General features: G+C 36.0%; 3 protein-coding genes across 12 annotated transcripts in view; 1 reads left to right on the top strand and 2 right to left on the bottom strand.

The window, feature by feature from the left end:
• Positions 1-268: 268 nt before the first annotated feature.
• Positions 269-4,482, bottom strand: LOC106673147 (ADP-ribosylation factor-like protein 2-binding protein). 3 transcript variants are annotated; one of them, XM_014405151.1, is made up of 6 exons: positions 4,304-4,482; positions 1,378-1,485; positions 1,205-1,311; positions 1,055-1,140; positions 404-500; positions 269-339 (listed from the first exon to the last, which is right to left on the bottom strand). In XM_014405151.1, the coding sequence occupies exons 1-6, from the start codon at positions 4,359-4,361 to the stop codon at positions 271-273; spliced, it is 525 nt and encodes a 174-aa protein (XP_014260637.1). In that variant the 5' UTR covers positions 4,362-4,482; the 3' UTR covers positions 269-270. The 3 variants fall into 3 exon arrangements, with proteins under 3 accessions (XP_014260637.1, XP_014260638.1, XP_014260639.1); XM_014405152.1 differs by lacking the exon at positions 4,304-4,482 and adding an exon at positions 1,638-1,716; XM_014405153.1 differs by lacking the exon at positions 4,304-4,482 and adding an exon at positions 1,565-1,659.
• Positions 4,483-4,581: 99 nt separating this feature from the next.
• Positions 4,582-23,945, top strand: part of LOC106673148 — a 472,569-nt gene continuing 453,205 nt past the window's right edge. For 5 of the 7 annotated variants that reach the window (XM_014405154.2, XM_024228687.1, XM_024228684.1 and 2 more), the window contains exon 1: positions 4,582-5,355. In XM_014405154.2, the coding sequence (XP_014260640.1) occupies positions 5,062-5,355 (294 nt within the window). In that variant the 5' untranslated portion in view covers positions 4,582-5,061. Of the gene's footprint in view, positions 5,356-10,417; positions 10,554-16,288; positions 16,588-23,945 lie in introns of those variants that run through there. The other 2 variants (XM_024228688.1, XR_001341375.2) reach the window with 2 other exon arrangements.
• LOC106673146 lies at positions 18,100-22,377 on the bottom strand. Of its 2 annotated transcripts, none has more exons than XM_014405150.1 (3): positions 21,900-22,377; positions 21,804-21,836; positions 18,100-18,822 (listed from the first exon to the last, which is right to left on the bottom strand). In XM_014405150.1, the coding sequence occupies exon 3, from the start codon at positions 18,758-18,760 to the stop codon at positions 18,116-18,118; it is 645 nt and encodes a 214-aa protein (XP_014260636.1). In that variant the 5' UTR covers positions 18,761-18,822; positions 21,804-21,836; positions 21,900-22,377; the 3' UTR covers positions 18,100-18,115. The 2 variants fall into 2 exon arrangements, 1 of the variants encoding a protein (XP_014260636.1); XR_001341374.1 differs by lacking the exon at positions 18,100-18,822 and adding an exon at positions 19,425-19,975 and having other exon boundaries at positions 21,900-22,376.

Genomic DNA, 23,945 nt, shown 5'->3' with positions numbered 1-23,945 from the left:
AAAACAACTTTCCATACCTTTATTGTTAGCCTGTAAGTTAATTAAGTTAATATTTTTGTGAATTTTTGATATTTGTTAAAAATACACAGTTTAATTATGAAAGTTTTATTTCTTTTACCTTAATTTTTTACTACACATGGCTACGATTTGTACTACCAAAAAATTTTAAATAAAAAAAGAATTGCCAATCAACACATAAATATTTATTGACACATAAAACAAATATTTCACAACATAAAATCACGCCACACAAAAGATTATTTTTTTCGTTTAAACAGGCATTTTAAAAGGGACGACTTTAATATCTTGACTTAGATCAATTATTCTTCCTTCTTTTTCCTAAAATAAATATTGAGAATCAACCTGGGCATTTAACTATTAGCATTTTTTTTTCTATACTCACAGCCCTGTAGTCTAGCATTAACTCCTTAAATGCCGAGAAGTCTGAAAGTGTGTAGAGCATGTCGAAAACTTCCCCTTCGAGGATTCCTTTATTTTTCCTAAACAAAAATAAAAAAGTTCTTTTATCTATAACTCAGATGGAGTGTGGAGAACAAAACAACAAAACTAAAATAGTTGAATAAACAGTTGGCCAAGTCTGAACTAATGCTTGAATTGATTTTTTGAAATTTCTTCGCATTTTTAGTATAGAAGAGAGCAGCTTCACAAATAATGCTGTGTTTTAAGGCAATTTTGTTGCTGTAGTTTCATTGTTTGCCTTCTTCAGTAGTAGGCCAGAGTATAAGCAGGGAGATGCAAGGCACCAATACTAGCCCACCACCGATGTACAGCCAAAACCGTGATAAGCAGACCCAAGTGAACAGAAATAACCAAACTACAGGTTCATTACCACGACCCCAAAAGGAAATTTGAATTTTTTTGTTAAAAATCTTGAGGGACAGTAATATAATATGCAATATGAAACATACTAGGAAAGTAGTTTTGCCAATTATCTTAAACTGTCTTATTATTGTGATTGATCATTGTCTTTATGTTTGACTATACAATTTATCAATTTTGTAAAAATTTGTTGAATTATTTAGAATATTTTCACCTTAATTCATTTTGGAAGAATTCCATGTTGAAATTGGGAATTTCCTGTTTAAGTCTGTCCTCGATGCACTGCTCGATTGTAGCAACCTGAAACAATTTTACAAATAATTCCCCTAATCGTCCAATCGCGTGACACCGCCAGACCACTCACATAGTTGTCAAATATCTCTGTGTACATTAGCTTATTCTCTTCTCCTTCGTCGAACTCGGTCCAGTGCTTGTCAAGAAATTCCTTTTGAATCTTTTGGAAGTTGCTATCTATGAGGTGAAAAAAAAATTATGTGATTATAAAAACAGAAATTATCCTAGTTCTGAGTCCATTACCGATCAGTATGTCCTCGAGGTGACCTACTATCTTGTCAAAATAGGTCTCTTCTAATGGCAAACTTATGGCACACATTTCCTCATCATCAGCTTCACAATGACAGTATTCTATAACAACATTTAAAAAACAATTCAACGAAAAAATAATTGGTGAATTGTTTTTTGTAGTATAAATTAGTATGAATACCCTATTTATAATTTAATTACTCTACAGTGTCTGCTTTTAGCTTAAATAGGAGGGTTTTTATTCATAATTTTACCTTTAATTCACAAAAACCATGCGATTAAAGACTTCAAGATTTTTCAACAATCTGTTTTAATACAATGAACACAAATTAATCATATGGTTATTTGGAGAAATACAATTTTAAAAGGGATTTAATTTAATCATAATTATACTTTATATACAGTAAAGTGCAAATTAAGTAATTTTATCGTCTGATGTACAAGTGACAAGCAATTCATTAAAATACTGACTATTTTGGATTCACAAAAAGTATTTATTTTGGGGAATAAATTTGGTTTTTTTGTAAACAGATAATTATTTTAAAAATATTTTTGTAGCATGGAATTTTCCTATTGAGTTGCAGTAATTTTAATGGGCTATGGGCCAACATGCTTAATTCTTATGAAAAATAGAAGAAAACTATGAAAATATACACATTCAGGGGGGAATGATGAAATGGCATCTTGAAAGGAAAAAATGCCCAGGTCAGGAAAATCACTTACAAGACCCCAGAAGAGGATTTCATTTTTATGTAGTCAGTATCATAGATATAGAAAGTGATCATCGGTCGACCCTGTCCTGGCCTTCTAGCGTGAAGCCCTGTTTCTCTGAAGTGTTGAAGAACCATTCCTATCGTAGAGCGATTTACACTCAGTCTCCCGTTGACTTCGCACTAGTTGTATCCTTACTCTAATAATGTTATGACCCTGACCTGTCATACTCACTGAAATGCCTGACCAGGGCCATTGAAAAAGGTTTAAGAACAAGAATAATGTGTTTTTTTTTAAATCAAGAGACTCCTCACTCCAACAAATGAATAAGGAATAATAAAAAATGAAATAATCAAAGAAAAAAGATTAATAGAAAGCGATCTTTAGGCGTAGCAGAATGGAAGGGCATAATGCTACTTTTTGTGCAAATGGGATTAATTAGAACAAAAATAAATTATGGAAGTTAAATTATTTACTGTTTATTTTTTCTATGATAGCTCCTAATTACCTGTAACTAATGTGAATGATAATGCATTCAATTTTGAACTAAATAGAGTGGTTCGACAAATTGTCCATCAGTGTACCATGACTATTTAGCAGTTCAGACAAAATTTACCAGGCTTGCTCATGTGGCCTGAGTATTTTGAATTTGGAACTTAATACTTCTTTTTGTCACCTTTTGCATTCTAGTCCTGAAAGTGTACCAACAGATACTTCAAGTTGGCATTACTTGGGTGAATCCGGCAGTTTGTTCCAACTTGAATGCCTAAATCTCATTTGCCCTTGGAATTCTGCCGATTGATAGCACTATTTTATTATTATTTTATTGGTCAAAAACCCATTTCTTAAAAAGGAAATGTATACAAAAGGAAGAAGAAAAAAATATGTACAATGCAATGTTTATTACTGACTTAACATTAATAAAGAATAAAACACTACATCAATGAAAAAGACAATAAAATCCTTATAAGTAAACAACATTGATTTAAGTTGATTAATTTAAGTAAACATTCTGTCTATATAATTATAACGACTAGGAAAATCTACATACATAGTACATTTTTAGCTTTTTTAACTAAATAAAATTATTATGCTTCAAGTAACTGACGTTTTAATGAGGAAACAGAAGTATTAAATAAATAAATCGAGCATATGCATATGTTACTCGTGATGCATCGAGAAGTGAAAAAAATTTTTCCTTTAAACCCAATAAAAAATATTTTCCGATTTCTGAGGTGGCAAGAAGGTAGATAAAATTGGAGTTTATCAACGATTTCTGTGGAATCTGTACAATTATTAATTAATTTGAAAATAAAAATAATCTCAAAATATTTTCTTTAAGACCAGAAATATTGTAGTTAGATTTAATGGATTTTGTCATTGTGACTGTTTAATTTGAAATATAATGTATGAAGGAATTTATTTTGAACAGTTTATCAGTGTAATTGTGTGGATTCCAGATGGTTGAGACATATTCAAGAATAGGTCGAACAAGTGAATTGGTGGACATAGTAAGAAAGATTTTTGAACTGACAGGTACTTCCGATGATGAAGTCAAGCCTATTTTCAGAGATTATTATTAAATTTGGACCTATCACCGTTTTCACAACCTGAATTAAGACTTTACGATATTATTTTTGTTTATTGAGGAAAAAAAAGATTAAAAAACAGATTGCACCAACCAAGAGTTTATTTTATTTTATATATTTTTTATTTATTAATTATTTATTTGAGCTTGATAAATTTAACTTTTAGATTTATTAACTTCCTTTTACTTTTTCCTTATAGGGGAGGTAAGAAACACAAAGCAAGGCTTTTAATTTTTTTATTTCACCAAGTCTTCTTAGATAATCATTTGATATAATTTCAATTTGTAAGAAATCTTTAAAGATTATGTAGATATCAAACTCTTAAAAACTGACAAAATGAGAAAAATCAATTTACAAATTGTTACTATCAGTAGTGCTGTAATGAATCTTGTACCAGTGAAATTCTTACAGGGTGCATTGTTTTTTAAGCTCTTATAAAAATATGGATTTTGTATTTTTCTTTGTATTTTATTGGGGATTTTTTTGACATTTTAAAAGAGCATTTACAAATCTAATGTCAAAAGCCAAGATAGTACGACCAGAAAGATGTTTCTACGTGTTAAATCCGATTTGGTTAGAAGATGTAAATGGGGTATGGATGTTTCCATGTGTCCACCTACCTTTCTCGAAGCTGATGAGATTGTTATTAGTGATATTCCGTTCACAAAGGTTGTCCATATTCGATCCTGATGTGATACCAACGATTTAACTTGAATTTTTTCTCATGGGAAATTTAACAGAGAGAAAGATCAGATTTTAACATGCCCGCCTGTAATAACACATTGGTTTCTATAGAAACGCTTCAAAACATTAGCCTCCTTGGGAATTGTTTCTGCGGGTTTTTCAAATTATCGCTTTGTTTTTTATTAAAATTGAGCACTCTCGCGTATGATAAGAGTGGATTGAATTTCAATTTTTTTTCTCTCATCTAGGTGTATGTTTCTCATGAAACTGAAAGAGTCGTCCGCTGACGCATGTAGGAAGTAGTACTCTTGAACAAAGGATGCCAGAGTTCCATTTATGGCCAAATTTTAATCTAGCCACAGCCATTTTTCTTCAGGGACTAAGGAAACTATGCTCTAACGGAAAACGGCCAGATGAATGACTAAGAGCGAGACTAGACGGACCACGGATGGTGTACAAATGAAAAGAAGCATAATTAAAAAGGATCATTTCATCACCTTTAGAAACAGTTTGAAAGGGGGAGGCGAGTCCATTTCGGTTGGCGGGCAGGCTATCGTCAGTTATGAGACGAGACCCACGAGGCGGCGGTAACCGTATTGTTACCTTCCGCATAGTCGTATCGCGTCTTGTGCTGACAAGTAGTCGTGTATAAATATTTCACCGGTTGTAAGAAGATACGCCGTCGTAAGATTTGATGCATTTCATCGTTTTAAACAGGCTTTTTATACGTCCATCCGCAATTATTCGAGCGGTGTCGGCCAAGTGGAAATCGAGTGAAAACTCTCTTGTGAATCTTACATTCGGCGCTGTCATGGATCTGGACAAAGATTCCGTTCTTCGGCCGACCTCCGACGCGGCCACGCAGTGCTTCCAAACTTCAAGGGAAGAGTCGATGTTCGTCTGTCGGCAGTGCTTCTCCGGCCCGGAGAGCGACGGCGAAGAAGAGCAGCCTTCAGTCGAATCGGATCCTCCACCGTCAAACTCGCAGGTAAAATTAAACGATTTTGACATATTTCCACTTTCCACATTATAAACAGGTAGATTTGCATGCTTTACTCGCAAGAACGGGTCGCCATCAACTGAAAAGTTGTACGGGTTCAAAAACCTGTTGTGTAGCTAATTGTTTCTTGAAAAGAGCCGATACCAAACGGACACCAAAGTTTCAGGAATACTGAAAAATCTGTTGCGTATTCAATCAGATTTACCTTGCCAAAAATTATGGATGGTTAGGGTTATTCACTTATGACAGCTATACAAAATACAGCTTCCTAAAAACATCATCTGGACGTGATTCGATAACAGCTGAAGTTCATCAAGAACTTTCAAAAAAAAAAAAAAAAAAAAAAAAAAAAAAAAAAAAAAAAAAAAAAAAAAAAAAAAAAAAAAAAAAAAAAAAAAAAAAAAAGCCGTCGTCTTAAATGTAGATGTATTAGTCGGGGCGTAATGCACTGCGCCCTTTAAGAGCTATTGTATCCCCGATCTGTGTCTATAGCACACCGGTGAGTAATATTTCATCAAGAAACATGATTAGTAGGCCGGTTTCAGTGATTGAATTTCTTCTACAGTCACATTGTACATCACAAAACAGTTCTTACTGCGAGCAAGTGTGGCACCACAGTTTGTTAATAGGTGTGTTGGTGTCTCCTCTGTTTCTTTGCGAAATCTGCATGTGCCGTCTTGGATTGTAGCAATCTTCTTTAAATGTCCTGTTTAGTTTGGAGTCACAGTTTTTCCTGCTTCCTTTGATACATTCTATTCCTTCCGAATTTTTTTAGGAGATTCTTGAATTGTGTGTCCAATAAGTGAATTCCATTGTTCCCTCATTTTCTTTTTGTCCTGTATGAGGTACTCATTGATAGTGTGGTTTCCTATGCCACAGAAGGGTTCTGGTGTAGCAGACTTTTTTTTTGCAAGGTTGTCCGTTGCCTTCTGCTTCCATATGTCCTGATACCCGACAGAGGAAGCCGTCGTCTTTATGACAATTTTATTTACCGCAGTTTTGAGAACTACACTCTTTCTTACGTTAAAATGATCCCAAAGCCTCATAAAAATTTAGGTTCCCATCATTTTATCGTCCTATTAGTTACCCGTTCCTTCTAAATTATTCGAAAAATTAATTTACAAAAGAATTATCTCCATTGCTACTTCAAACAACATCTACCAGACCATCAATTTGGCTTTCGAACCAATCATTCACCCCACATCGACTTCACGGAGTTACAGATTTCATTACTGAGACATTCAAGTCTCTTCAAGAAACTGTACGCGAATGAAGTGTTTCTAGATGTTTCTCAGTCCTTCGACAAAGTACGGCTTGAGGGATTATTATACAAATTATTTTTACCCCAGGCCTATTATCTGATTATACAATCATACCTTAAGGAGAGATTTTTCGCAGTAAACCAGGGTACGGAGACTTCTGAGATGAAAGAAGTGCTTGCAAGTGTGCCACAAGGGCCAATACTCGCTCCACTGTTGTACCCAATTTTTACTTTTGATATGTTCACAAATGAGAATGCACTTACCGCCACATACGCAGATGATACCGTCATATCACAAATCATCTCTATTCTACACAAACTTCACTTATGTTACACAACCAACTATCAACAATTGAAAAATGGAGCAATCTTTGGAAAATAAAGTTTAACCCCTCAAAGTCACAACATATCACCTTTACACTCCATCTTGAGACTTGTCTTAGCATATATTTAGACAATGAACCTATTCCTCAATCCGACAAAGTTAACTATTTCGAACTTACTTGGAAGAAGACTAACTTTGAGACCACACAGACTATTAAAAATACATACACTGAACAAACGATTTAAAATGTTTATTAGCTACTCAACCGACATAAAAATTACTATTAAAATCAAAACTTTACAACTAAAATCAAACCTACTCAAACCTATTTGGATAAATGGGTGCCAAGCTTATAGATCGGCCAAATATTCCAATAATCAAAGATTACAGTTTTCAATTTAAAATTTTAAGACTATTGTTTCTGCCCCTTTTTACATAAACAATAACATACTTCACATAGATCTTCATGCCAACAGTTTTTTCATCCATCAAAACATATTATTACAGACATTTTCATAAGAAATTGCAAATCACCTAACACAAACACGATTACTCCATTCCCACAATTACTACGTAAGCGACTGAAAAGAATATAATAAGATACCTCTTAAATGATAATATCATTTTATTAATCCAGAGCGGGCTGCCAATGGGTAGCTTTCTCTATAACGCCTGTAATGCCACAAACATAAATTGAAATCCAATCTGCTGGTTGTGTATAATACATGTATAGTTGAAGATAAAAATAAACGAAAAAAAAACATGCCAAGAATCAGTACCATTGTTAAACTGTTCAGAATTGCGATAAGAGGTCATATTTAACACTTTGAACCATTATAACAAACATACTTTGTTCGCTATGTAATTGTGGACCTTTTAGACCTAATGTTCCCCCGTCCGCTAAGTCTCTCTACCGCCACTTACGGAAATGCTCCTTTAAAGGAAATCATAAATACTGAAAAATTTTATTTTAGGTAATTCGTGTAATAATAATTAAGTGTATGAATTGGTTGTCGTTGCAATAAAGGAAATTACATTTGAGTCCCTGGAGGCCAAAATTCAACTATTTCCCTAAGGATGTCTTCGAAAACATCCACATTTCTTGCCGTGCTTCATTTCCGCCACGTAAATTCGCATAGATAGGAGTCCAATAAACTTCGCCGGGTACTCCACTGCCATTTGTTTCTCGCCTTCTTTTCCCCGTACACTTTCAATGCACTGCGTATGTTCACGGGTGTGGGGTCGACAAAATTGAAAGAGTGGTTCTATCTTATGGCGGAAACTAGGATGCTGGGGCAATGTTTCATATGCCTTCCACCGATCGGAGATGATGACAGACCTAACAGGGATCCGATCACGAATTATGGCGATAGAGTGGCGGCTGTTCTGTCCGGAACGGCCACTAGAAAACTTTCTCTCGTTTCGCGGCAAATGCCACCAAAAGCCCACTACTGCGGTAAAATTCTCCCGGTGTTGTTTTTCCGGCGTGAAAACAGCGCTTCATCAATTTCTACAGCGCAATTGGGACCACCAATGCGCGAATGTCTGCGCAAAATAGAGTTCGCATTGACTTCGTGCTTGTAGTTGCACCCTTCAACGAACGTGTTATGATTTATACTTAACTCTCAGAAAATTTAACGCTTACTATGGTACATCATGATGGACGTATACGGCAGTCTTGAGCCAGTTATATTACTTCTTAACGCCATTTCCGCCTTGCATCCACGTTTGTAGCACATCATCTTGTCACGCGATCCTGTCATATGCAGCCTCGCGTCATATCCTTCTGTACATCGCACAGCTAGTGGAAAATGCCCTTTTCCTGAAGGAAACGAACTGCCGAGTGCGAGAAAGTTCATTTTTATCTAACACCGAACTCTTTGATAACTGGTAGACAACTGAGTGAACGACGCTCTTCACCTTGACTCAAAATTTAAGATGATATAGGATAAGAACGGAAGCCCAGAGACCTGTCTTTTGCCTCGATCTGTGTCACAGAGAGCGGTCGAGTGGGGCAGAGGCATATTAACTGAAAAGTTCGTAATTGTTTCTGGGTCCGTCTTCGGGTTTGTTGAACTGCTCATAACCGCGAGTGAAGAAGGACCCCAATAAGTGACCCAAGGCGGTTCAGCATGAGTTCGCCGAGTTGTAGACCAACACTACAGTATCGATTTTAATTTGTTCTCAGCTTGTTCCATCATGGTTTGCCGGTTCAGCATGAGTACTTCAAATATCCAGGCGAAAATATTATTGCACCTTTGTCAACTTGCGAGATTAGGCGGATCCATATTTGTTGTTGTATTTTATGTAAGGTCTGGTGACTCAGAAACATTCAAACGTCATAAACTGAAATTTATTTGCAGTAACGAGTAATGAAATCTTGAGAGGTTGCATCACAGTAAAATGAATTGACCAGTTCTACTGAACAATCAAGAGCTTGAAATTCGGTATAATTATCAATCTACCCGGGAGATTAGTGATATACTAAAATTAGAATGTTTTCATTTATTTTTTCATTTTGGTTAGCCAACAAAAACCCATTTTCTTTATTCCATTAAACAACATATTTTAAAAAATTGACTAAAAAGTAAACTAGTCCGTCAACGTGTAAGTTCATATATGGAACAAGTTCTTCTATGAAGTTGTGCTTTATTAATCGTGGTCCGACTAGTCTCGCTGTGTAATCGGAGTCATTCTCTCCCATTGAAGAATGTGAAACAGTTTTAGCTGAACCTAGATGATAAAGCTGTTTCGCAGCCAATCAAAACTCAACTACCGTCTAATGTGTTATTTTGCACTCGCCTTTCTTTATTTTATTTGTCTGAACTTCCTTTCCTCTCTGTAAAATTCTACATTAGCGCAAAACTAACACTGTAGGTCCAAAACGGCAAGGATAGGTGGACAAAAATGGTCACGGTCAAACTGGTTCATCGTGCCGTAGAACCCAAGAGGAAAATCTCACAATTATTTCTTGTATAATTTTGTAAATTGTGACCACAAAAGGATTGCTGGTAAAAATCCACTAGAACAAAGAATATTAAATAAAACTGAAATAAAATCCGTTTACATTTCCGTTTTCGTAAATTGGTTAAAAAATCTTTTTTGAGTAGTTTAAACTTTTATCATTAAAACAAATTAAAGAAGGCACTTTATTCTGAAATTCACAGTTCGAGAACAACGCTGGTCTCACCGTTTAAATATTGAGAGAATCCTTTTAGGGATTTGAAGGGGTAGAAATAAAAGACATTAGGAAAAAAAGGAGGAGTTACCCCTCTTTGAATAGCTGTTCGTCCAGAGTTCCCTTTTCTTTCCCAAGTGCGGATAAACCTTTAGCCTCTCATTAATTCCAATAAAGTTCACAGAGCGGCCACTTCACTCCAATTAGTACAGCCTTAGGCCCTGGGGAAAATAAAGGGCAATTAGATAAATAAACTTGTTTGAGCATCCTCCCTTTTTCTTTTTAGGAACAGATACCCTCGTCCCATGAACACAAAATGAAACCAATGTCGCAAGTTAAAACAAAATTAGGAACAACCAACTACTTCGAAAGGATTTGCCGGTATTTATGAAATAATGAGTTTTTATTTTTAAATATGAGGCTCGTTTTGTAAGAAATAGGTAATTTGTAACATGCCTTTTTCAAAATGTTTGGTTTTAATTCTTTACTATATTAAATCGTTTTGTAAATATTTGTGTAACTGTTTTGTAAATAAACTCTCGTTGAGGTATTAAATTCTGATGGTATTTCGGCAGTTGTAGAGATGAGAGTTGTCAACAATATACAGCGAATAAGCGAACTGCAGGAAATAGGTCAGAAAATACTAAAGAGGTTTTGAGCAACTTGAAAAATCCAAGAGATAGATGTACCTAGTAATCCAGTGTTGTTCCAACTTGTATTTATCGATTCGGACCAACATCCACCTTAAGATAGGTTGGGTTGACAGATTGGAGTGAAATTTGAGGAAGTGGGAATAGATCATTTCTTTAGCGAAGAGAATTTTATGGTCGCAGTAAGGAATTTGGAGAATCTCTTGAGGATTGGAGTGCTAGGATTAGTTAAGTAGTAAATGACATGGTGCTACCCCTCAGCTCTGCTCTATATGTCCAAATAGTGCTACGTTTCGCAATAAATAATGTTATTTTATAGTCTTGCTTCCTTTACAGTAACAGAACTAAAGTAGGCAGTGTTGCGTTACTAATTAATAAAAAAAGATTCTCTCAAAATACAATTGCTTTTGAAAAAGTAAATTTAATTTTAGCAAGATTAAGCTAGAACCCCTCTAAAAAAACGTTTGCAAACCTTAAAAGTAATAAAAATATATTAACTTTACAGTTAATATGGGACAATGTTCGGTCGCGCTGTTAATTTTAAAGGCCCCCTCACGAAGAAAAAGGCGGCGCCTTCTGAATTCTATCAATCGAAAGTCGACCGCCAGTTTTTTCAGTTGGTAAGACTGAATGGCCGCCCCGGCTGGTCGAACGGTTTCGCTTGCGCCCAGCTTGTAATTTTCTGACTTTTCCTCCTGTTTTTCATCACCCTCGTCTTTTCGCCTTTTCCTCTTTACCCGTTTCACCCTCATTTATGCCGACAAACACGCGAGTGCCACCCCTGGAACCGGAACATAGAAGAATTTCTGTTTGTCTGGAATCGCCCAACGGTGAGTTAACCTTATTTCCATTGATTCGAAGACAAAATCGCTCAGCTTATGTCTATAGACAATGTTCTGCGATTGTCTATATACAAATCGGGGACAAATCGGTTGTTCTGCAACTACCTGTGGACAAAAATCTCAAATGTATGGTCTCCCAGCTCGGAAGGAAAACTTGAGACTTGTTGCGCAACATTTTGTATTGTTTGAAACTCCATGTGCCGCCAATACCGGTTATATTTGTTGATTGTTCGTTTTGAGTACTCAGTGCGGTCGTCGAAAAAGACATTATTATTAATTGAATATTTTCATACTTCACGTTGTTTATGGAACGTCACATCGGAAGATTATAAAAACCGCAATAAGAAAGAAGAAATAAGGACGGTCTGCCAAAACGTTCGTTTTCCACCAACGTTTAGGATTAATTTTCCTTTTTTGTTCAAAAATTAAAACTGCAGAAACAGCAAAACCTCAGGCCGCTATCTCACTGGTCATGTTATCGTGGTAACTAGTTTAACTGCGGTATGCAGGTGTGGACGCGTGACAAAGGTTCTAGATCATCTTGTATTTGTTCTGCAACATTTGTCCGTAGACAGTCGCGCGATGTTGTCTACGAGTGTGTACTACCATTAACATCTTTTTTCACCTCTTATTATTTTCCCCTTTCTTTTAAATTTAATATTTACACAGTCCGTTGCAGTTACTATTCAGTTATTACTAAATAATACTTGGTTCATGTTGTAATTAACCCCAGATACACTGAAATCTGCAGAAAACTATCTACAACTATCTAATTGGTGCTCAAAAAGCATTTTTTGTCCTTCTATGGACGTCTACGTCGGGAGAAGACGGTATTTTTGTATAGCTAATTACTTGCGTTCCTAATTAGTAATTAATTGGGTAAAAACTATTGTATTAACTGTATTGAACAATTAGAATTAGGATATGTAAAATATTAAGCAAGTCTTTTTTGGACGTTTGAGAATCCCCACGAAAGAAAAGCTCATGAAATGCAAAATGTGAAGCCAGAGAGTAGTAGCTGCCAAGGAGAAGAAAGCCCTCGTAAAACTTTCTGGGGAGTTTCGCAAAAATTCGGTGCTAATAAAAGTCACTGGTCAGTCAGTAGCTGAGAAATCAGTTACAGTTACAGTTTAAAGTTAATCACTGGTCAGTGCCCAGTGATGAGTTTGATTTTCAAAGCGACAGCTGTCGGTTGCAAGAGGGAGACGAATGGGTTAGACTAGGTTAATCCCTGACAACGTAGATAGAACTTGTATTTATCGATTCGCAAACCAACACCCACCATCAAATATTAATGTGGCCACACAAACCAGGAAAAGAAGGAAAAGACGGCAATCTGGTTTAAATAGCTGATTCAATTGGGTTTTATGGCTGATTCTTTAAAAAGTACTCATCAATTGACAAAAGTTCTTGGTTTGTCATATTCAAGTGTGAAAAGTGCGTTAAGAAAACATAAAAGTTTAAATTCGAGCTCACTTCGCAAACAAAACGTCATGTCCTGTTTGCAACATTTATGCTGCTCCTAAACTATCAAACTATTAAATAATATTAACGTATCATCAAACGTGAACCAGACAGTCGTTCATTCAACCTGATATACCAACCCAAGACGAGGTCAGTTCTAATACAAAGAAATCCTCTAGTACATAGTTACATTGTTGTAATCCTGTTTTTTTTGTATCCTGCGTATGAATTATACACTTTACATATTGTTCTTTATGATATAAAATCCTGGAAACAACATTAACACTACGGTTAGCACTACACCCAGAGGACACGTCATGAGAAGCCAACGGTTGGCTGGCTCTCAATTTGTTATCCTGTTAAGGGCGAGGAGGTGTCGAGGCCATCGCCTTAGGATTGGAGGTAGTGGAGAGGTCTTGAATAGTCGGGTTAGGATGGGTTGACAGATTGGAGTGAAATTTGAGGAAGTGGGAATGGATCATTTCTTTAACGAAGGGAATTTTATGGTCGTAGTAAGGTGTTTGGAGAATTCTCCTGAGGACTTTTGATTGGAGTGCTTGGATTAGTTAAGTAGTAGATGGCATGGTGCTACCCTCAGCTCCGCTCTATACGTCCAAATAGTTTCGCAATAAAATAATATTATTTTACAGTCTTCCTTCCTTAACTGTAACAGAACTAAAGTAGGCAGTGTGTCAACCTCCAATCCGGCCAAGGATAGCCTTGGCTATGGTTAATTTCCCATCGAAAGAGGACCGGTTGAACTTTTTCATATTTGAAAGTATTGCAGTATTTTCGGATTAGGAAAGCGTGTTTGTGTACAACAATACAATTTTTGACAGTAACCCCAAAATTCTTGTTTAATTTAATTTCTAATTTACAAAAACAGAATTTGTGTTATGTGGTCATTATTGAGATTGTTTTTCCCTAGTTGCTTTTGTTTTACACCCTCAATTAATTTATTAATTTAACAATTCGAAATCCATTCCCTGTTGGGGTATCCATGTGGATAGATGCGGCTTGTTTAGCAGTTTAATTAGATTATTGGTTTTGCGGATGTTTGCTTCACCTGAAGGACTGGGGTCGAGGGCCTGACGAGATTAAAAGCCATGGTAAGTGTATTCATTCGGCCAGTGTTCAAATACTTCTCTGTATGCACATGCTGACTTCAATTAATTATCATATTTGTTCAATAAAGTGGTAAAAATTTAATTTCTACCGTGAATAAGGAGTGCTGCTCGCCATGTATGAATAACAAAAAACATCGATTTGAATGTAAAGAAGAAATTCCGCAAAGGTTGATGTAAGAAAATGATAGAAAATGATGGACTTTAGGTGAGGTTTGGGGTGTTTTAACACATTGATTGCTATAATGTTTTACTGATTATCTATATATCGTGATAAAATATCTATTTGATTATCTGAAATGTAGTAAATCATTGTCGAGGAAGAAAATTAGTTAATGGTAACGAATAAATTCTTATTTGTTAAGATGTATTATATGATCATATACGTATGTTATTTTCTATTTGGAAATGAATGAATGCATTTACAGTTTGAATTGTAAAACATTTTTTTGAACGATTGCAAACAAACCTCGGAGTGTCGGTGTTTTTGACAAAAAAAAACCCTATTTCTATGTCGGGTTCGGGTACAAGGCCACTGGATTCGAACCCCGGACCTTTACCTTACAGGGAAGAGCGCCACCGACGCACTAAAATATATTTTTAAAAAAATGGGTTTAGTTCATACTTTTACAAGAAAATTGAGATTTGTTTGATGTGGGTAACGAGGGAGTGAATTTTTATTACTGTTTGATCGAAATAATATCCAAGGAAATTGAAAAATGAAAAACTTGATAACATCTACTCAGATTTCTCAAAGGCATTAGACAGAGTTGATCATAAAATATTAATTAATCTATTTATATTTAGTGGTGTAACTGACCATATTAATTATTTCACTTAATTTAATTTTTTTTCAAATGTAGTCTTGGTTGAAAAAGTTAGTGTCACGGAGCGGGATTCGAACCCAAGACCTTAGCTACCAAGACCGCTGCTCTAACCACTTGGACTATCGTGACTTCACTGAAGTCACTAAAAGTCACTTTTTCATATCAACTGAGACCTTACCTAAAAAAAAAGAATAATTGAAATAAAATATTAATTTCAAAACTTAAAGCAGTAGGATCAATGGTCTTCTCTTATCTTGGTTTTCAAATTATTTGTCACATCGATTGCAAGTGGTGCAAGTAAGAGTGCTCATCTCTCCCCACTATTGTTCATTATTTTTATTAACTATCTTACTTCTGTTATATGTCATTCCATTCCTTTTCTTTTTGCCGACGACCTAAAAATATTACGAACTATTAAATGACTGCTTCAATCTGACTTAAATTCACTTCATCTTTTGTTTTCAAATTGCTTTCTACTTCGTTGAAAACAATTTAATACTAAATGTTGAAAAATGCTACAAAATGAGTTTCTATAGATCTAACTCTTGTATCACTTACAAATATAACATAAACAGCGCCTAATTATCCTCAAAATCACAAATTATCTTAGTGTAACCTTTAATTATAAATTACATTGTAATACATACATTGATAAAATAAAATCCACAAGTTCGACTGCCCTCAACTTCTAAGCAATATTAACTTTTCCACTATTCCTTATCAGCTTAAACAGCATAGGACCTTCTATATTTCACGCCATATTATGTAAATAACATTTATTATCGTAAATAACACCATATTATGTAAAAATTGTAATGTTTATTAGTGTGTATATTGTTAGCATGATGAGCTCTATTTAAGTGTAATTACTTGTAATCACTTATGTATATTTGTACAAGGATAGTATTTGTATATAAATAAATAACTATAATATTTGGTTCATGTTGCAATTATCTTTAGATGCAATGAAATCTCCAATAAAGTATGTACAATTATATTCTAAGTGGTGCTTAAAAAGGTTTTTATGTCAACAATAGATGCTTACGTCGGAAGACGATATTTTTGTATAGCTAATTAGCTGCGTTACTAATTAATAACAAAAGATTCTCCCAAAATACAATTGCTTTTGAAAAAGTAAATTTAATTTTAGCAAGATTAAGCTAGAACCCCTCTAAAAAAACGTTTGCAAACCTTAAAAGTAATAAAAATATATTAACTTTACAGTTAATATGGGACAATGTTCGGTCGCGCTGTTAATTTTAAAGGCCCCCTCACGAAGAAAAAGGCGGCGCCTTCTGAATTCTATCAATCGAAAGTCGACCGCCAGTTTTTTCAGTTGGTAAGACTGAATGGCCGCCCCGGCTGGTCGAACGGTTTCGCTTGCGCCCAGCTTGTAATTTTCTGACTTTTCCTCCTGTTTTTCATCACCCTCGTCTTTTCGCCTTTTCCTCTTTACCCGTTTCACCCTCATTTATGCCGACAAACACGCGAGTGCCACCCCTGGAACCGGAACATAGAAGAATTTCTGTTTGTCTGGAATCGCCCAACGGTGAGTTAACCTTATTTCCATTGATTCGAAGACAAAATCGCTCAGCTTATGTCTATAGACAATGTTCTGCGATTGTCTATATACAAATCGGGGACAAATCGGTTGTTCTGCAACTACCTGTGGACAAAAATCTCAAATGTATGGTCTCCCAGCTCGGAAGGAAAACTTGAGACTTGTTGCGCAACATTTTGTATTGTTTGAAACTCCATGTGCCGCCAATACCGGTTATATTTGTTGATTGTTCGTTTTGAGTACTCAGTGCGGTCGTCGAAAAAGACATTATTATTAATTGAATATTTTCATACTTCACGTTGTTTATGGAACGTCACATCGGAAGATTATAAAAACCGCAATAAGAAAGAAGAAATAAGGACAGACTGCCAAAACGTTCGTTTTCCACCAAGGTTTACGATTAATTTTCCTTTTTTGTTTAAAAATTAAAACTGCACAAGCAGCAAATCCTCAGGCTCACTGGTCATGTTATCGTGGTAACTAGTTTAACTGAGCTGTGCAAGTGTGGACGCGTGACAAAAGTTCTAGATCATCTTGGATTTTTCCGCAACATTTGACTGAGGACAGTCGCGCGATGTGGCCTACGAGTGTGTACTATCATTAACACCTTTTTTCCTCTTATAATCTCCCCTTTCTTTTAAATTTAATATTTACACAGTCCGTTGCAGTTACTATTCAGTTATTGCTAAATAATACTTGGTTCTTGTTGTAATTAACCCCAGATACACTGAAATCTGCAAAAAAACTATCAACAACCGTATTCTAATTGGTGCTCAAAAAGGATTTTTTGTCCGGCTATGGACGTCTACGTCGGGAGAAGACGATATTTTTGTATAGCTAATTACTTGTGTTACTAATTAATAATTAATTTTGTAAAAATTATTGTATTAACTGTATTGAACAATTAGAATTAGGATATGTAAAATATTAAGCAAATCTTTTTTGGACGCTCGAGAATCCCCAAGAAAGAAAAGCTCATGAAATGCAAAATGGTGAAGCCCAGGGAGTAGTAGCTGCCAAGGGGAAGAAAGCCCTCGTAGAGCTTTCTGGGGAGTTTCGGAAAAATTCGGTGGTAATAAAAGTCACTTGTCAGTCAGTTGAGAAGTCAGTTACAGTTACAGTTTAAAGTTAATCACTGGTCAGTGTCCAGTGATGAGTTTGATTTTCAATGCGAAAGCTGTCGGTTGCAAGAGGGAGACGAATGGTCTAGACTAGGTTAATCCCTGACAACGTAGATAGGATTCTTTTTTATCGCCATAATGGTGGATTCGGAAGAAAAGACAATCCTGACGAATCATCTTCTCTACGTTTTTCTCTCCGAGATATCCTTCTCTGCCATCTACGATACATTCACATATGGTTTAAATGTGTAGTATTTAGTAACAGTTGATTAATTATTTTGTATTTAGAGGTTGTGAGATGCGGTCTGGTGTGATGTAGATACCAATAGACCGCATCTCACGATCTCTAAATAAACTTATATTTTTAATTGAAATTAAATTGGTTTTTTAATACTTTATTGGGGTTTGTCAACGTCTGAAAACGATTTTGTGCTGTCTAAAGATGAACAGGTTGAAGTTTTTTTGGAAACGCTCGTCCTACTAGTTTCCGACGCAGTGCTGGTCAAATTCGAAGAACTGTATTGTCTCGATTTGAGTGGACGGACGTTTTTTCGTTCAAATTGTTTCTTGTATCTTCTCGTCGGGTAGCACACCTGCTTTCCTCCGTGGGATAATTTCAGTTTAATGCATTGTTTTGAGCCATGGTGTTTATTCCTCGATCTTGATTTGTGAGTGCATATTTTCGGTTTTGACATAGTAAGGATCGAGGGTATTAAACAAAGTCGTAGTCGGTCGTCGTGTCGAGCGATGGAACACGCGGCATTTCTCTTCGGCCTCAACGCACTGCTTTGTGCTTTGATCTCGTTTGTGGTCTCGGTTTTGCTGGCTTCATGTGCTTCGTCGTGCGGCTTATCGATCATGTTTTGAAAACCTTTGCTCATTTCCGAGTTGAGTTGACCGAGTTGGCCGTAGAACACTATTTCAGAAATCACCTTCTCAGCCAAGATCCTCTGACCTGGTGACAAGTCCTTCATCCCTTCGGCGACCTGTTGAGAAAATCGTTCTATTTCGAAGCTGTCGTTTGAACTTTGGGGCAACATTTTTGTTATTTCTTTCAACTTTCAGAATATTGAGCAATGCGAATATTCTATGAATGCTTTACCTAAAACAAAATCAATTTACTAGGATATTTTAGGCATTAATAAATCTATGATTTAAAGATAATGATAGCCGTTAAGTATCCTACTGCAAGAAAGTTTGAAATTAGTTTCCGATAAGTAGTAATTTTAGATTACTTTACCAATTTACCCCCTTACAAATTTTTATTAGTCCTTTCCTATTTTCTGCTTTAAGATAGAAGTTTATTACGATGAGAATGTAAAAATACGAGTAAGTTATTTGGTTGGGTGGTATTTGTATTTATCTAAGCATATAGCACCAATTATTGTTTTTGCTTTTTGTTCTTTTTATTGATTTATTTTATTCTGTACAAATGTTTTGTAGTTCCTAATGTTTTACTACAAAATGACGCAAAAACTAAAAATATATAATTAATATTATATGATTAATAACTATAACTTTATATATTAGTGAGTGTTCAAATTTTGTTAAAACTTATTTGTGTCCAATTAAACTCAAGTGTAGTGCTTATGTGTGAACTCCTTTCGCAAATTTTAATGCCAGTTATGCCGAAAATTTCTTATCGCATTAGTATACGAACATTTAGGTGATATCTTATCGAATGAAGAAATGAACAGTACATAGTATTTTTTGTTGAATACATCCTTTATTTTTTGCCGCAACACGTTCCTTTCTTATTTTTACAGGCGCATTTCCTCACGATTTGTATGTGACTATCGTGAACGGGGCAATCCCTGGCGGGTGGTTTCAAATCGCTCGGGAGAGACAGAACGTAAGTCTGTGGAAATTCGAAATCAGTCTCGCGGGCCATGGTCGATCCGGTGGGTTTCGTCTGGGAATTTTCCGTATCCTCAGCGTTCTTCATCACCAGCGTGGAGAATTGTTGCGCCGACTTCTTTGTCAGTTGACCGAGTTGACCGTAGAAGACCACCTCGGAAATGATCTTTTCGGCGAAGATCCTCTGCTCCGAGGGCATGTCTTTGATCTTCTTGGCCATGCAGAGGCCGAAGTGCTCGTACTGACCGCTGCAGTCTTGAGACTCTAACGAGGGGTTCTGGCTCAAGAAATTCATCTCGGTAAACCGCTTTTTCATGCTGGATTTCTTCGGGAAGTCGTGATACTCGAGATTTTCCGTGTCTATTACTGTTTTTCCATTATATCCTTCCGGCCGTTCCCTAACAAATAAACATTCGGATTAAACATCATTAAAATTTGTTGGCCCAGTCGATGGGAGTTTGAAATTTCCTATTCACGAGTTCCAAAGTTTCAGGTCATTACTACTACTCAACTCGAAATGAAATTTACTTGGTGTCAGATCTTATTTGGTTTTATTGTCAGGTTGCGACCCGCGTCAAAAATGATAACAGCGGTCATTTCTTTTAAGGAGCGGCCTGTGTCTTTCTCGTGAAAAGTAACATTTCTGATAATGTGCATCTTCCCAGTTCACATTTGACGCGGTTTGCACCGTTTACCAATAAAGCTTTAACGTTTTGAACACTCTACATCTTTATAAATAAAAATAGTGAGGTTTTGTTTGATTAATTTTCAAATTTAATTGCAATTTACTAATTTTCTATAATATGTTTAATGCCATAGCGGTTTGCGGAAGTTGAATTCTCTTAACTTAATACGAGGTGGACATTCTTGAATGGCGTACAGTAATAGTTTAAGAGTCTCCCTCGTTGTCGTGAAGTGAATCTTGTTTTGGTCAGTTTATTACAATCAGTTTTAGAAATTATAGCAAAGCATTTTAATTTCCCGGAGATGGTGGAACGGACTTGGAAATGCTATCTGCAGCTCGGGCGCTCAGTTTTCCCATTTTCCCAAATTGCACTACTTCGCCGATGAGGCTTTCGGCTAGCGACGCCTGTTCTCCTTGCATGGATTTCAGCTTGGAGGCTAGATTTTGCGAAAAATGGTGCCATTCTTCGGAATCGTCGTCCATGAACCCGACGTTGACGTGGCTATCGTGGAGCGAAACGCTGGAATGCAATTTCCTCGGTGTGTTTATATTCTCTTCGTCAGAAAAGTTATTTTCGATGCTGCAATGTCCTGTAAAGTATTCTGTCTTTTCACCGCCCCATTTGATAGACGGCCTTTTTCTGAGTTCAAAGGGTGAATACACATCGTCTGTGCAGATTTTTGTAAGAAGCTCTTGCCGCCTACTTGGCAACTCCATTCCGAAACGCTTGCACTCCACGGAGTTTTCGTACTGCTGTATCAACAAATCCAGGTCCTGAAGCGTTATATCGGTCCCTTGCCCTCTGTTATGCGATTTCTTCTTTTTCCCAAAATTGGGGACAGTTTGCTGGGAGCGAGAGCTCTTGGTCGCGGTGAAATTTTCTTCTCTAGAGATGAATCTCAACTTGTCTCTGTTAGTGGTTTTGTTCGATGTCTGAGAGGGCGACCTCCTCTTTTTGGATCCATCCCTAGATCTGTGGGAAGTGGACGTATCATCGGGGTGTAGAGATCTAGGTTGCCTTTGTTTGATGTTGGCCTTTTGCGTTTGAGGCGCGACGTTCTTAATTTGAACGTCTCCCCTGATTCTATCACAAGACTCAGTTAATATAGTATTAATCGAGGACGCCCACTTGGCCAGGAGAGATGTGGTCGACGGCAACCAGGATTTCAAAATGGAAACATACGAAATCGGTTCTATTATCTCATGGTTCGACTCCTTCTTTCGGCCGTTCTCGGGTTGTCCGACTTCCAAGAGACCCAGGAAGTTGCACTGCTCCTCCGGGCTCGTGAGAACGTCGCTCCCTCGTGAACTTCCCGGCTGCTTGTTCGACATGATGAATTTATCGAGCGGTTACATTGTGTGAAAAGCGTCGTTTTGTCAATGTATTTTGATCATATGATTTTTAAAATGAATGCTTGTTTTTATAAGAAAAGGTCAGTAGATTATGGCAATTAAGAAGAATCGCGGGGAAATGAAATGAAGGCGATAATACAAAAATAATGTACATTAATCTTATACGATGAAATTTAACTTGTACTCACGTAGGCTACTCGATTGCAGCTATCTTCTTCACACTGAAAAAAAAAAAAAAAAAATGCGCTCACTGTTTGCTCAATATAGGTTTATAAAGACGTTACCTTAGGTTGATGCATAGATCTACAGCCCTCCTTATCTTACGCTGACTTTTTTGTTTTCACCCCTGCCTTTTCTAAAAGGTGAAGATTGCTGACAATTCAAGTTTTTAAAACGAGGCATGGACACTTTGTTCTCCATGTTTTTGGGCCGTTTTAAAAACTTGCGTTTTCAGCTATCACATGTTTCCGTGGATATTGTTTTGTTGTAAGTGCTGGTAAAATAAGTGCCGATAAAATTGCAGCTGTATTTTAAAGGACCATGGAAACAAAGACAAGATTAATATGATTACTATTTTTCTCGACTAAATTACAAATGTGTGAACAATTTTGCAGAAAATTTGAAAAATGAAGCTAATTGATTGTTTAAATGGGAGTTAATTGCAAGAGAGAGGAATATTGATAACAAAGAGGCTTCCATTCATTAATTTAACTCCATGCCGTATAGTGTGTCAAAATCGTCTCTACATGAGTTATATTAATTTCAAGGGAAGGTTAGCTCGCTTGCACAGCTTTGAAAAGAGAAAAGAAGCGCGTTATTCAGGGAGGACGTTTTAAAAATAAGTTAGGCTTTAATTCATACGTATGCTAATTGAGAAAACAAATTTTATGCAATTATTTTTGTGAGATTTTCTATCGAGATCTGCAGAGTGGGTTTCTTGTCATTAGGTCGTTTACGATCATTTTGGCCGGCCTGTCATAGATATATCGGTCTGACAGACCCGTTCCGGCTTTTTCAGTGGAGGTTTGTGAAAGAGGTACATTGAATCAATGTTTTGTTCTTTGTAAATTAAGGCAGATATCAAGGCAAGATAGACTGTATATGGCGAGAAATCGGGTACGAATCCTACGGCCCTGCTGCATTCGACCTGACATACTTGTTGATATGACCCCTGCTGTTGCGAACCCTTGTAAAAAAATACTTTTTAATATTATTGTTAATGTAGAATTTTAACGCAGCAATATCCTGTTTAGATGTCTTTTTCGCTATTTGTATAGGTAGATATAAAGTTTTTCTTTATTTGTTTTGTAATTCATTTTTAAAATCTAACCAAAATAATTATCTCGTGATACAATTGCTCGTTATTAATGATTTTTTTGTAACATTTTAGTCATCTTCTTTACGAAACCCTTTCATATAACGGTCTCTGTATGCATATTTTTGTTATTTTCATTGATTCCAGTCTGAAGTTAGGTATTCTAAACAGATGTAGTGGGGTTAGGTTGACACAATATTTGCCGCGTCAAAATACGAGACTTTATTTTGCCAATCTAATTTCCAATCACTTCCAAGTCGGCCCATTTTCCACGAATACTGAATTTATTCGGGGTGGTATTGGATTCAATCGTCAGTTTTTTTTTTAAGATGAAGTAATTAACCGTATACGATTCCATACGATGAGATTCTCCATTCTTCTATCGTGTACTGTACCATAGATCTGCGTAAATAGACTTATGGTTTTGATTATTATGATAAGGCGTGTGAAGTTTCTAATTTACTGCAGACATAAAAAATAACGCCCTTTACAACAGAAAACTGGCTACGGTAATTAATACATAAATTATTTTCGATTTTGTAGTTTACATGTATAATTTATCGTTATTCTCGTTAATTAAAAAAAATTCAAAATAGGTATCTATTTAGTTAGTGTCCCGCCGATGATAGCTTTATTGGCATACTGCTTGTTTGGGCAATTAGCTAAGTGATTGTGGCCATTAGAAGATGTTATCTTTCAGTTGCTGCCTGGCCAAGAAATGGCAGTTAGGTCTTTTAGTCGTGATAATTTGCAAATAACCTCTAACGATAGTAATATTTAAAAAAAGTTCATTATTTTTAATTATAGGATACCAGTATGTTCGTTCAGTACCGTAACCTACTCTATCTCATTCTTTTTTTAAATTTTTCATTTTTTTTTATTACTATCGTTTTTGATAATTTTTTCTTCTGAATATTATAAATAAACGTTAGCAAAACTCTGACAGAATGCCATACTACATCCCATCCATTGGTTTGCAGGGTGTCGATAAAATGTTTATTGAGTCAAGGCTAAA

This window comes from Cimex lectularius, unplaced genomic scaffold, assembly GCF_000648675.2.
Source record: "Cimex lectularius strain Harlan isolate CLEC.00 unplaced genomic scaffold, Clec_2.1 scaffold276, whole genome shotgun sequence".
Taxonomy (NCBI): domain Eukaryota; kingdom Metazoa; phylum Arthropoda; class Insecta; order Hemiptera; family Cimicidae; genus Cimex; species Cimex lectularius.
The sequence above is the reverse complement of the archived record's forward strand: the minus strand, read 5'-3'. Positions and strand labels throughout refer to the sequence as shown.